This window comes from Hevea brasiliensis, chromosome 11, assembly GCF_030052815.1.
Source record: "Hevea brasiliensis isolate MT/VB/25A 57/8 chromosome 11, ASM3005281v1, whole genome shotgun sequence".
NCBI lineage: Eukaryota > Viridiplantae > Streptophyta > Magnoliopsida > Malpighiales > Euphorbiaceae > Hevea > Hevea brasiliensis.
The window spans coordinates 9,605,136-9,619,622 of NC_079503.1; the positions used below are offsets into that span (position 1 = coordinate 9,605,136).

General features: G+C 33.1%; 2 protein-coding genes across 3 annotated transcripts; one reads left to right on the plus strand and one right to left on the minus strand.

Moving 5' to 3' along the window:
• The first annotated feature begins 6,249 nt into the window (after positions 1-6,249).
• LOC110650795 (17.9 kDa class II heat shock protein-like) lies at positions 6,250-7,112 on the plus strand. Its single transcript, XM_021805915.2, has one exon. The coding sequence runs from the start codon at positions 6,492-6,494 to the stop codon at positions 6,960-6,962; it is 471 nt and encodes a 156-aa protein (XP_021661607.2). The 5' UTR covers positions 6,250-6,491; the 3' UTR covers positions 6,963-7,112.
• Positions 7,113-8,018: 906 nt separating this feature from the next.
• LOC110658015 (25S rRNA (cytosine-C(5))-methyltransferase NSUN5) lies at positions 8,019-13,681 on the minus strand. 2 transcript variants are annotated; one of them, XM_058129829.1, is made up of 12 exons: positions 13,390-13,681; positions 13,166-13,224; positions 12,988-13,038; positions 12,648-12,786; positions 12,299-12,384; positions 12,080-12,178; positions 11,204-11,257; positions 10,734-10,878; positions 10,545-10,606; positions 9,073-9,232; positions 8,718-8,879; positions 8,019-8,522 (listed from the first exon to the last, which is right to left on the minus strand). In XM_058129829.1, the coding sequence occupies exons 1-12, from the start codon at positions 13,637-13,639 to the stop codon at positions 8,251-8,253; spliced, it is 1,539 nt and encodes a 512-aa protein (XP_057985812.1). In that variant the 5' UTR covers positions 13,640-13,681; the 3' UTR covers positions 8,019-8,250. The 2 variants fall into 2 exon arrangements, with proteins under 2 accessions (XP_057985812.1, XP_057985813.1); XM_058129830.1 differs by lacking the exon at positions 11,204-11,257.
• Positions 13,682-14,487: the final 806 nt, after the last annotated feature.

The window sequence follows — 14,487 nt, forward strand, 5'->3', positions numbered from 1 at the left end:
TGGCTTTCCAAGCTGCAATTAACCCACCTAGAGGAGTTTGGCAAGAGGACTTACAAGTGTCAACACCAGAGTCAGTGCCACATAGCGCAGGCCACTTTATAATGGCTGATAAGTGCCCAAGATGATATACTCTCTTTGTTATCTACAATACAACAGGTTTTCTATCATCCATCAGTGTGATCCTGTTACTAATAAGCGGTTTACCTTTTAGGCGGAAGTTTTTCATGTGGATTCTGATGGTAATCATGTGGATCGCTATTACATCAACGTTAATAACATTCTCAGTCTCCATATCTGGTGTCTATAGTCCTAATCATACTCTTATTATTAGAATTAAATTCAGACATGTTTGACTTAGTCTTCATTTAATTTAGTCTTCATTTTTAAAATTGTTGTATTTCAAATTTTAAGTAATTATCTAATCTTAACTAATGGTTAAGATTTAGATAGAATTTTTATTTTGTTTTGTTAGATATAAGTGCTATATAAACAATACATCAATTAAGATTGTAAATAGAGTTATATAGAGAGTTTCTTTCTATTAAATAAAAATATTCTTTATTTTTCTGCATTTATTTTTGTTCCAACAGTGGTATCAGAGCCTCAGCTATCATGTGGGCAAACCTTTAAATCATTGATTTACCAATAGCCTTAACCAATTTCTCCTTGTCTTCAACTCCTATTTTTCAAGAGAAAATTATCAAATATGGGCTATCAAAATGAAATCCTATTTACAAGCTTTTGATTTATGGGATTCAATAGAATATAATACTGATCATACTCCACTACTAGAAAATCTAACTCTTTCTCAAATAAAAATTCACAATGAGGAGTGAGCTAAGAAATACAAGGCAAACACTTGCATAGAATCTTCAGTTTTTGAAACTATTTTTGTAAAGATTATGGCTTGTGAAAATGCAAAAGAAGCTTGAGATTTGCTCAAGGAGGAGTATGAAGGCAATAATCAAACAAGGTTCATACAAATTTTGAATCTCAAAAGAGAATTTGAGATTCAAAAAATGAAAGAGTCTGAAAATATCAAAGACTATTGCATTAAGCTAACGTCCATCGCCAACAAAATTAGACTGCTTGGTGAAGAATTTCTTGATAAAAGAATTGTAGAAAAAATATTTGTTAGCCTCCCTGAAAAGTTTGAGCCAAAGATTTCCTCACTTGAGGTTCATGCAAATTTTTTACAAATAATTGTTACAGAATTAATCAATTCTTTGCAGGCTGTGTGTCACACCTTACCTCTCTGTAAGGTGCAATATGATCTCATAGTATACCTAATGAAATACCGAACTTCACCTATGGATAACTCATTAAATACACTACAAGGAATTTTAAACAAATTCAATTCATTTTGAAATTATAAAGTAATGTTAAAGCATTATTTAAAAGCCTTTAGTTGAAGTTTATGTCATAAACAAATATTTTGATAATTATGATTTTCCGCAAATTTTATAAAAATTTCGACAGAGTGCTAGTTGTAATTAGAGAAAACAGTTTTTCAAAACCTGAAAAGAAAGCACTTTCAATATTCATTTCACAACCCCAACTCCAAAAATCCTCAATTTAACACAAATTCATTTTAATCAATACAACTTAATACGTTTTCAATACTCATCAATTCTTAATTCAACACATTTGGAATAAACATCAAATTTATTTCATTTAATTTAATTTACAAATAAAAGTCTCAGTTCAAAAGAAAGAAAATTAGAAATAATATTATTATAAATTTTACTGTACAACTGCTCAACTAATACAAAAGCTACATATGAACAAAAATATTTACATCAAAAGTGATTACAAGGGTATAAATAATATACCCGTACGAAAATTCTCAAAATTTCCTCCTACCACCAAAGCAGATCACTCTGCTGCTTTATCCTTTCCTCTATCTGTGATAGCAAATAAAAGTCATCGTTGAGTAACTTTTACTCAGTAGTGCATAATAAAAATTTAAAGTAGTTAAACATAAAAGCATACATTGAGAAACACATCTTTAAATCCTTTCATAATTACATTTCATTAAATTAGTGTCAACTTTTACAATACTATTTCATTAAAATAATTTATAAATCACAATATTGCCAATCAATACACAACTTAGGTCATGACAAAAAATTTTCGATCAATGCCGTATTGTACACCACGACAAAGCAATCTCAACCCCACTAATCAAAATCAATGAGGGAGGCGGCTAGCTAGCTATATGAGTATTCATCCGATCTCAACCTCAACTGGCAAGCCAGAGAGGAAGGAAAATAGTCTATCTCAATTCCATAAATGGAGAAGGAATACAATGATATTGTCATGCTAAGTGTAAATCAAAAACCAATTCAAAATCAAGTTATTCAAATATTTCATTCAAATAATAAGCAAATTTTCATTTCAAATTTCAATTCACAATTAGGTAACACAACATTTCTCGAAACCTATAATTAATACAAATAGTTCACAATGCACATCTAAACAAGTTTTCAAGTAGAAAACAATAAATCAAAATTTATTTTGCACAAATCTCGTATGAGTTACCTCTAGGCCTTGACTCACTTTTTCCTTATCCTTTCTGGTCTCCTCTTCTACTGAAACATAAAATTAGAAACGTCTCAATACTCATCTAAACCATTTCCCACAATTAATTCAACACTAATTATATGAATACTAAATTTCTCTTATAATTTTCTCCTAAGTTTTAAGCTCTTTGTATGTGATATGTTGATAATTACTATTTATTTGACTAATTGGTCAAAATATTGACTTTTTTATATTAAATAGGTTTATTAACTTTAATTGCACTCATATACCACATTTTGGATCACAATTATGTTGGCATTGATTGCCAATTGAATTTCTAATCTCCTTAAGGGAAACTTCAAAAAATTCAGTTTTTGGTCACTTGTTTGTACTGTTCCATTGGTCTTTTTTACAGTAGAAATTTGGCCAACTTTCCTTCATTAAAGTTGTTCCTTAATGTCTTAGCTTTAATTCCCTTTTTGAATCACTCCATTTGGAGTTTTGTAGCTCAAGTTATACTATTTCTAATGTGGTTAGCCAGATTGGTTCAAACCCAGAATTCTTGGTACCAATTTGGTTATGGTAGTTTTACGTAACTAAATTTGGTTGAAAATTTGACTTGGTTATGGGCAGAATTTGGGATTGTATTCTTCATGAAAATTGTAGTACATTGTCATAGCTTTCCAATGGTATAAAATTTAGGTCATTTGAACCTTCCTAGACCAAGTTATGACCATTTGAACAAGTACTGTTTATATGGTCATTTTTGAACAATGGTAGTGTGGATTACTCGGATTTGACTAATTTAACACCACCTTGTGTTCTGTTTTAGGGTTGGGTTTCTACATAAAAATTGTAGCTTTGGGTCTTAATTTTCATCTCCAATTGGCCTCACATCAATTGGAGCAACCAATTTTTAGTTATACTCATTTGAATGGGCAAGGGTCAAGCTGCCAGCATTGACCCTTACACATTCACCATCCCATTTCACTTCTAACCATTCAAACACACTCCATTTCATGCCAATTGACCATTTCAAGCCTCAATTAGGTCAAATTGCATCAATTTACCATTTTCCCCAAAGTTTCCCCTAATCTTCCCCCAATCTTCCTAATATCAAGAACCCTAATTTCCAATAGCTTTAATTCATGAATCAAAGTATATAAACATTATCTACACATTAAATCAAACTTGTCTACATCTTTAATTGCCTTAAAATTCATCAAATTCAACTTACCACTAGGTTGGCCAAATTTCACTATGTTCCTAAACTCATCATTTTTTTGTTTCATTTTCATCAAATTCTCATTAACTTAAATGCCTACTCATAATTATAGGAAGAAAATTAGAAGGATTTTGTTTACTAACCTCTTGTATAGCTTTTCAATCTTCAAATCCCTTCAATTTTTCCTTCAATTTCTTTCTCCAACCGTCTTTTCAAGACTCAAGCATAAGATTTAATCAAAGAAACTAAAAAAATTATGGTGGAATTTAGGGTTAGGGAAGCTCCAAAGTGAGCTTTAATGGAGGACTAAGGAAAGAGAGAGAGATGAGAGAGAGAGGTGACGGGTTAAAGATAAGGAAGAGGACCAAATTTTTTTCTTTCTTAATGTATCTTTTAATTGGTAGAATTTATCCCCAAAATTTCAAATTTTAAATATTAATATTTATGGCATCATGCTTGTGTCATGCAAGATGTCATAAAACTTTTCATTTTGAATTTTTCTTTTTTTCTTTTTCTTTTTCTTTCCCTCACCTTTTCTCTTTGAATTAAATTTTCAATATTTTAATTTCCTATATTTTATTGGACATTTAGGCCAAAAGTCACTTCTAAGGGTAAATTGACCAAATTGCCCCTTATTGGTCTGATTCGTTTTTTTTTTCAATAAAATTTAATTGCTTCCGGAACCTTAGTTCAATTTTTTGAACTTTTTCTTGGTTCTTTTCTATGGTTTTCATAATACCCTTAACTTCGCAATAATTATTAGGCCTAGGGTGCCACAATGTCCCACTCGAAAATAGGACAGTGACTAACCTCGCAGTCACTTCCCGTTTTGATCACCCATCGTTGTGGCCTTGGCTCATTTAACCCATTATGCCTTGTTTTCTTAATTTACATTTAACTTTCATGTAATTGCTATTAATTTTTGTTTATGGCTTTTCTAGATGACTTAATTCTGGTTCTAAGCCTCTTGACTGTTTGGATCGACACTAGTCACCGGAATAGGAAAATATACAGAACTATGCATCTAGGGGTGTTACACTGTGGAGCAAAGAAGAGCAATCAGACAAGAAGAAACAATTGAGAAAGTATTTCTAGCAGCAAAGTCATCCACAAAGAAAAAATTTCCATAATGTGGTATTTACAAAAAGTTTAACCATAAAGAAAAGAATTGTTGGCATAAAGGTAAATCACAATGTTTTAATTGTAAAAAATTTGAGCATTTGTTAAAAGATTGCAGGTTAAAAGTGAAAAAGCAAATATAGTGCAAGAGGAAGAAAAGAATTGTTGGCATAAAGGCAAATCACAATGTTTTAATTGTAAAAAATTTGGGTATTTGTTAAAAGATTGCAGGTTTAAAAGTGAAGAAGTAAATATAGTACAAGAGGAAGAATCTCTTTTTTGAAGTTTCGAGAGAAGTGTTTCAAGAAAATTAGAAGCAAAGGTTGATGGGAAGTGCATCAACAAATGATGAGAAGTGCACCAAAATTGTCAGTTAGAGAGAAGTGCTCCAACACCCAAATTATCAGATGGAAAGAAGTGCTCCAATTAAAAAATAAATAAATAAATAAATTATTTTGAGTCTATGTTTGAATTAAGGGAGAGAATATTAGAATCTAGTTCAAACATGTTTGATTTAGTATTTATTTTTAAAATTATTATATTTCAAATTTTAAATAGTGATTCAATCTTAACTAATGGTTGAAATTTAGATGAAATTTTTATTTTATTTGTTAGATCTAAGTGTTATATAAATATCACATCAATTAAGATTATAAATGGAGTTGCATAGAAAGTTTCTTTTTATTAAATAAAAATATTCTTTATTCTTCTGCGTTTAGTTTTATTCCAACACTTATTACCGTGCTAGTTGCTATAGGCATGGTAGTGTATGCATTGCTGGGCATTCTTCTTGTAGGCCACTCCATCCGCCTTCTGCTCAAGATTGTCAAGTTTGCGAGAGGGATTATAAGAAAGGAGGGATCTTCACTTTCAATTATGTTGAATCGGGCCAAAGTTTAATTTCCATACCAAATAATTTTCTTTATATGTAGCTTTTTTTTCCCTTGAATTTAAGACTTCACATTATTCTGTTATTTTAAGCTTTTAATTGATTTATCATGAATTTAAAATATAAAATAAATATATAATACATATAAATATAAGTAAATTTTATTAATATTTTTAAATTTATAATAAATTGAGTGTATGCAAGAAAAACCCAGTTTATATGTCGGTGTGTTCAGGTGTTTTGGACCAGAGTTGACCTAGTGGAATGGGTCTGCAAACACGAACGCCTGGGAGTCGTGGATTACCAGGGCTTTTCTCAGCTCTTTATCTCCATGTGGGAGCTCAGTTTGGAACTTTCTTAATGGGCTACAGAGGAGTGAACCCAGCCCTCTCTAAGGCAATTCTCATAACCCATGCATATGGATCGGCTTACTTGGATCTGGACCTCAAAGATTATTATAAAATCAATGTCGGTTACGATTTCTATCAGCCAGGTAATGAATCCTCCTTAATTCTTCCATAACCTTCCAGACTCGTAATGGAACCTCCTGGAAGCTTCCCTCATTCTCCACTTTTCTCCAGAAACTTCCTTTTGAAACCCACTCCCCCATGGCTACTCTATAAATACTCCGACGCTCTCCGCCCCCCTCGCCAAGAACGAAATACGTCTGCTGAAGAAGAAAAGGAAGCTTCTGTTCCCTGCTTGCGATAAGATCCTCGATTGAAGAAAAGAGAAATGGATATTAGGTTGTTCGGTCTCGAATCTCCCCTCTTTTCCACCATCCAGCATCTGATGGACACGACCGATGAAGCCGAAAAGTCATTCAACGCGCCGACTCGAACTTACGTAAGGGACGCGAAGGCCATGGCTTCAACTCCGGCTGACGTCAAAGAGTATGCCAACTCCTATGTGTTTATCATCGACATGCCAGGGTTGAAATCTGGGGACATCAAGGTCCAGGTGGAGGATGACAATATGCTCCTGATCAGCGGAGAGAGGAAGCGTGAAGAGGAGAAGGAAGGTGCTAAGTATGTGAGGATGGAAAGAAGGGTCGGCAAGTTAATGAGGAAGTTTGTGCTGCCTGAAAATGCTAATGCTGATGCCATTTCGGCGGTCTGCCAGGATGGGGTTTTGACTGTCACTGTGGAGAAGTTGCCACCGCCGGAGCCCAAGAAGCCCAAGACCATTGAGGTTAAGATTGCTTGAGGAGTATTATTGTGTACCATCTATGGTCTATGACTATGAGCAGTGTGTTTGGCTATGTTTTTTTTTTTTTTTCTTTGGGGGTGTTGATGTGTATCTTAGATGTTATAAAAGTTGCTTTTAGAATTAAAATCTTCTGTGCTTTTCTCCCTATTTCTTATGCACGAAATTAAGAACAATCCCACTAACTAATGCATTCATCAAAATTGAATCCCAGAAATGTATTAAGAACAATCCCACTAACTAATGCCATTCATCAAAATTGAATCCCAGAAATGTAAACACTCAGCAGGTGAAATGATCTCCTGCCGCATACAAGTTACAGAGATTGTCATGCAATTTACAGAAGAGGTACAAAAAGAGGAAAATCCAGCTTATTAATTAATAATAATAGATAATTAACAAGAATGAATTATGTCTAGAGTAAATGTTTGCAAGTTTAGATTAATCCTGACGAAATGCTTAATATTGAAAACTGTTCATCTTGACTACAAAAAACCTTCTCTCTCTTTCCAACTTTTTCAATCTATGGAAAAAAAAAAAGGGTGGGTCAAGGAACAAGTATAAATTACTTTAATTCTTCCAAGTTACTAGACCAGTTTTGTTCTGCGGTCTGCCAGGATGGGGTTTTGACTGTCACTGTGGAGAAGTTGCCACCGCCGGAGCCCAAGAAGCCCAAGACCATTGAGGTTAAGATTGCTTGAGGAGTATTATTGTGTACCATCTATGGTCTATGACTATGAGCAGTGTGTTTGGCTATGTTTTTTTTTTTTTTTCTTTGGGGGTGTTGATGTGTATCTTAGATGTTATAAAAGTTGCTTTTAGAATTAAAATCTTCTGTGCTTTTCTCCCTATTTCTTATGCACGAAATTAAGAATAATCCCACTAACTAATGCATTCATCAAAATTGAATCCCAGAAATGTATTAAGAACAATCCCACTAACTAATGCCATTCATCAAAATTGAATCCCAGAAATGTAAACACTCAGCAGGTGAAATGATGTCCTGCCGCATACAAGTTACAGAGATTGTCATGCAATTTCCAGAAGAGGTACAAAAAGAGGAAAATCCAGCTTATTAAGTAATAATAATAGATAATTAACAAGAATGAATTATGTCTAGAGTAAATGTTTGCAAGTTTAGATTAATCCTGACGAAATGCTTAATATTGAAAACTGTTCATCTTGACTACAAAAAACCTTCTCTCTCTTTCCAACTTTTTCAATCTATGGAAAAAAAAAAAGGGTGGGTCAAGGAACAAGTATAAATTACTTTAATTCTTCCAAGTTACTAGACCAGTTTTGTTCTGCGGGTTCTCCTCTGCAAAATTAGTCTGAAGTACCATATTTTTAATGCTCCACTGTAGACTGCAGGCATCAAAATATTTTTTCTGTTCACATGGCTGTATCTTTTAAAATGACGTTTCTGAGTTGAAATAGTTCTAGGATTGTTTCTAATTCCATTTTGTTCTTCTGAATCATTGATGTTGCTCTTCTTGACAAAAAGAGCAATGAAGAACCCCTCTTGGTCCTCAATTGGATCTGTTCGAAGTAAATTCTCAGCTGCAAGATAAGAAACAAGCAATTGTTAACGATTACTTCCATATATATATATATATATATATATATATATAATGCAAGTCCACATTGTGTTATACATTTAATCACATTACGAATTCTGCTTCATTATACATTCATATAATAATTTCACATGCTGCCCTGTACCAAATCATCATTAATTTAGAATTTAGCACTTACAACCCCTGAAAACTGGAAGACCACGACGATGCCACTGAGGAAAGGGAGTGACCAGCTGAAAGCCGTGGGATGTTGCAAGAGGTAGAACTGACATGATGACATCTTCATTTTCAATTTGGTTGACAGAACATGTGCTGTAAACAACTCTTTCAACTGCAGGGACTGCAACAGATTATTTAATTAATGCCCGTTGAAAGTATGTAAAACAGATACACTTGCATAACCATCACTCACTTAAACATCCTAGCCCTCAGGTGATGGCATATTCTAGTGGCAAGCAGTTTGTAAAGTCTGATGGATAGACAACTAGAAAGAAATACATGGTTAAAGCACTAAACATAAAAAGATAACATACAAGATAATGCATGGGCCAGAGCTTTCTTTTGAAAGGCTGAAAGTTTCTTCAGTCTTTCTGTGTCGGTAACATCAGTGGCATGGGATGGAAGTAAATAGTCTAATCGCTGAGCAGTAGTCCCCGAACCAGAACAAGAAGGATCTAAAAGAATTGCACGGATCTGCAAGAACGCAATTCCTTGTTAGCAAAAAGCAAATAAGAAGTCCAATCGTGGAGATAGATTATAAATGGTTAATAGTAGGACTATGCACAGAACTCTTGGCAGCCCTGAACCAAACTGAAGAATCCCATCAAACCAAAAACCAAATTTATATACATGTTTTTCAAATTTTTTTAGATATATTATATACTTTTGATATATATATATATATATATATATATATATATATATATATATATATTATGGTAAATTTATAGTTTAGAATTATGAGGTAATTTAATATATATGAATTAAATACAACCCAATATTATATTTTATTTCTCTACCTTTTCTTAATAATTTTGTTTTAGATATATTAAATTACCTCATAATTCTAAACTATAAATTTACCATAATACACACACACACACACTTAATTTATAATTATATTTGTATCTTAAAAATTACATAATTAATAAATAGCTAAAAAGTATATTATACGATAAACTTGTATTATTCTATTATATAATATGTTTAATCCTAAATTATACATGTACCTCATATTTAAAGATTATATAATTTAAAACTAGTTAAAGTATATATTATATGATATATTATATATTAATAACCCACTTCAAAACTTAAATGTTAATCCAAGTATGACTTTTTTATGAAAACAATTATATAAAATTGTTTTAGAAACCGAAACCGTATCAAACTAGAACCAAAACAATGAAAAACCGAACTAAAACTGCACCGAAATTTCAGTTAGTTCTAGTTCCTAGGCAAACCTTAACCGAAACCAAAACCACACACCCCTAGTTAATAGAGTTTTTTGCTCAAATTTTCATATTAAGCTAAATATAACAATTTATTGGATATGAGTAATTAGCATAAATAAAAATTAACCCAATATGACTGCAAAAACCAGAAATGCAAAAAAAATCTTTATACAACTTAGTGAAGACCAGAAATGCAAAATAAATCTTTATACAACTTAGTGAATAACCGGTTCTTCAGGGTTTTGCAGCTTAATAAACAGTGCTTAGTCATCAGTGTATTCTACTCAGCATCATATCCCTCACCAGTTTTGGGCTTGCCAAGCAACTTTCTAAAAACCAAACCATAGAAATTATTTACTTCTACAAAATCAATTAGTCCTCAAGCTTAAATTACTTGCAATTCTCATGATTGTGAGCAAGAGGAAAGTGAAAAGGAATTGTTTATTGAGATGACAAAATAGACATGCTGAATGTTGAAAGGCTAAGTGATAGGTTAAATTGCCACATTCAACAGATGCCGAAGAATTTAAACATTGTTACAGATTATTCACCTTGGAGAAAGAAGGATCTTTTGGATTTAAGTTCAAGAAATCACCATGCAGAACTTCGATGTCTAGAAGTCAGGTTAAGGCAATTTTTATATTGCAAGAACTATTAACAAGCTAAAAGACTACCTATCAAACATTTGAGATAATAATATGAATGACATTGAAGATGCTTGAAAACTATAAACAGGATACTAGTGGCACCAGAGAGTCTGACAGTGTCTTCTAAACGCTTAATCCTGTCCTTATTCAACTCACATGCTATAATTTTTCCTTTTCCTCTCATAAGAGCAGCAAGATGGACAGTTTTGTTTCCTGGAGCTGAACATGCATCAAGAACCTTCATAGAAAATTGATTTAAGAATGTTAGCTTTGAATTTAAAGAAGTAAGTCAAGAACAAATGAACTATGGATCAGCATCCCACTGTCAAAATAACACAAAACATTAACTTTGCAAGTCACATATACAGTGATTTTTGTAGCTTGCTTTTCAAGTTTTTTCACTTGCATGTCACAAAAAAAAAAAAAAAAAAAAAAAGCCCGCGTTACTCTATTTCATATTTCTACTGAATTCATAATCTGTTTATAGGACAAGAAGGTATTTTTAATTCAATTGGCAGAGAGTCTGTGAGAAGTAATATTCATTGTCAATCACCAAAACACACCTCCCAGCCAGGCTTGGGTGCAAGGACTGCTGCCACCATTGAACTTGCCTTTCCCTACAAAAGTAGACAATCCAAATATAAACCAAACATAGAGACCTAAAAGTATTACACATTTCCGAGAATTTAACCCAAAATCGTTTAGAGTAAAAAAAGAGAATCCATGTAGCCGACCCCAAATTTTTGAGATAAAAGCTTAGTTGAGTTGAGTTGAGTTTAGAGACCTAAAAATATGACTTTACCAAGCCAAGGAGTTAATAACTTTATCAACCATGATATCATAATGCATTGATGCAGAAAATAAGGGTCTCGAGAAAATATAACATAAGAATAAAATATAACATAAGAATCAAATGAGTCTAGTATTTTAGTCTAAGGTTGTCAATTTTAGGCGTCTAGAATAATATGCTGATAATTCTGCTCCTTCAAAGAAAACACCAATCCCCAAGGAATTGTTCATGGAAAAGTTTTGTTCACAATACCGATATAACATTTGTGAAAGTCACAAATATGCTGATAATTCTGCTCCTTCAAAGAAAACACCAATCCCCAAGGAATTGTTCATGGAAAAGTTTGTTCACAATACCAATATAACATTTGTGAAAGTCACAAATTCAGAGTTTCCCTCTTCTACTGGTCAATTTTAATCAATACAAGCCTCAAGTCTTCACATATTTCAAAATCTTTTGACCTTCAGAAATCCACCTAAGAGGCACAGGCACCACTTAACCAGAGTCCTACTACATCAATTTGATCAATTTATTCAACCTTCTTAACTGACCTACATTATACTAAATGTTTCCACAGGATAAGAACTGGAATTAACACTGTTTTAGAATGTAAACAAAACATCAAAAGCAACATCAAACAAATTCTTACTTGCAAAAAGACACTTCCATTCAAGACCAGAGGATGATTGTGTAAATCAGTATGTGGAGGGAGTATCAACAGGTCAGGTACAATGTCATCCTTCCGAACCTATGTGACAGAGAAGAAAAACAATGTACTCCAGTTTGTGGTGCTGTCTTATGTTTTATTTAAAACTAAGATCTTATTCAAAAACCATTCACTAAAATACACAAAGGTTGCAGAAATTACCGTGAACTGTTTCCCTAATTCAAGTAAAGCACAATCAACATCTGCTTTCAGAGTATTTACACGAACACAACAAGGTTTTGAAACATCTGCACCAGAAAATCGGCAACAAATGTAGGCAATATAATAATAAACCAAAGCAACAATTTTTTGCACATCTCAAAGGAGGCCAACAAAGTCCCTGATATAAAATAGTCTCAAACTTAAAATATGGTTAAAGAAAATGGAACACAGTCAAAACCATCTGTGATGCTTCCACTCCAATAGCTCTCCTCTATCTGAATTCTCAAAGGATAATTAGGCTTAGGAGGAACAAAAAGCGAGAAACCAGCAAAGCAATTTGAATACTCACCAGGAGGTTGATAAAAATCAATTAGATCTTCAATGCTCCTCACTTTCTTTCCTACTAAAAGCTTTGCCAGAGCTGACTGGAGAGCATTTTTCCTGCCAATCAGAAACTTCTCCGCATCACCACCAACCAATGAGATTTCCTAAAAATCCCACAGCAAATCAAACAGCCATTATACAAGTACAAGAACCAGCGAATAACAGACAAAACTCCTGAATCTCTCTGAATCAGTTATTTTATTACGTCTTCTCCTCGTCACAAACTTTCACGAAAAGAAAGTAGAAAATGGGAAAAAACACAGAATTATCACTTTTAATATATCATGAATATGAAAAGAATATACCTGCCCAAATAGAATGTCATACACTATTATGTAGATCAGTTCCTCTTGCCTCTGCAACAGAAACAGTAAACATAATTCAATCCAGCATTTCTAGCTTCATCGGATAATTAACAATTCAAAATAAAATCTATCCAAAGAAAACATCTTCTATGTAAAACAAATGCTTGTAAGTTGCAACCTTCCACTTGCTATTTAGTATGGCAGCAGACTCCAAGACATTCTTAATAATGGGTAAATCTGAAAAAGAAAAAAGATTGATCATTTGAGAAGTACTTCTCTCGTTTTGAAGAACAAAAATCAAGACATGCTCTGCTCTGGAAACCAATATAAATATCTTACAAAATTTCAACCTCATACTAACAACTAACAAGTTCATGTTGCGAAGAATTGAAGCTAACGTACGCTTAAGGGTTTGGCAGACGAGAGCGAAAGTCGCCTTTTTGTTCTTAACGGAAGGGCCATAGACGAGGGATTTGATGGAGCCAACAGCGTGGCGCTGGGCGTCGCCTTGGAGAACGCTCCTCAAGACCTTGGCCGCCTCCCTCCTTGCGAAGTAAGCCGACCTCTCAGCGTTGCTCGGCCGCCGGTTTTCCGATTTCTCGGCTGCAGCCGATGGCTTTGGTTTAGACGAAAGCGCCTTCTTTCGCACCATTTGGCTCTAAGGTACCAGTGGCAACCCAGTGAAGTCCGGGAGAGCTGAAATTTGGTCCTTTTATTAAGGTTCATTCAAACGATGTCGTTTTTTTATCACGCAACTTGCTAAGGCCATGCGCAGGTCTAAATTTTAACGAAATCGTTGTACTGCAACGAAACGACATCGTTTCTCATACATTATATTCCTTCTCTAGCTTTTTTTTCCAAAAAAAAGCCTTAAATTTCTTTGTTTGTTTATTTATTTTATTCTAACATTTGCATTCCAACATATTTTTTTATGTATTTTCTATATTAATTCTGTAGAATAATCTACTTATTATTTTTTTTTTTTAAAATGCCTCGTATTTAAATTTTAGATTTATCGATAAATTTCATTTTTTTTTAAATAATGATGACGTATATATATCTTTTGTTATATAATTATTCATGCCATGGATGGAAAACAGTGTATGTTTATTTCATTATTTAGATTTACAGTGTGTGAATGAAATGTCATATTCATATATTAGATTTACATATTATTTGTGATATAATATAATTTAGCCAAACTCTTAGATGAGCGTCACATGTCTCAATATAAAAAGAGGTCATATTATTATACCACTTAGATATCTTACACAACATTATATTCATCCGATCACTTTAGCCAATACCATCCATCATTAGAAAGAAAAAAAGTTGTACACGCTATATTATCTCAATGTATAAAAATAACAATAGCTCCCCTTATAAATTCATCAGTTATCAAATTAACAATACTCTTCAAAGCAGCATAGGAATGAATTTCACTTAATTTGGGGGAGACACTCTCACCAAATAGATTCATTTAGGATGTGAGACCGTTGA

Excerpts from the sequence above, each read along its gene's own strand:
- LOC110650795 (XM_021805915.2), top strand. The coding sequence starts at position 6,492 with ATGGATATTAGGTTGTTCGGTCTCGAATCTCCCCTCTTTTCCACCATC.
- LOC110658015 (XM_058129829.1), bottom strand. The coding sequence starts at position 13,639 with ATGGTGCGAAAGAAGGCGCTTTCGTCTAAACCAAAGCCATCGGCTGCA. Across the intron at positions 12,179-12,298 it reads AATTAGGGAAACAGTTCACG|GTTCGGAAGGATGACATTGT; the intron begins GTAATTTCTGCA and ends TCTGTCACATAG. Across the intron at positions 11,258-12,079 it reads ATGGAAGTGTCTTTTTGCAA|GGAAAGGCAAGTTCAATGGT; the intron begins GTAAGAATTTGT and ends CTACTTTTGTAG.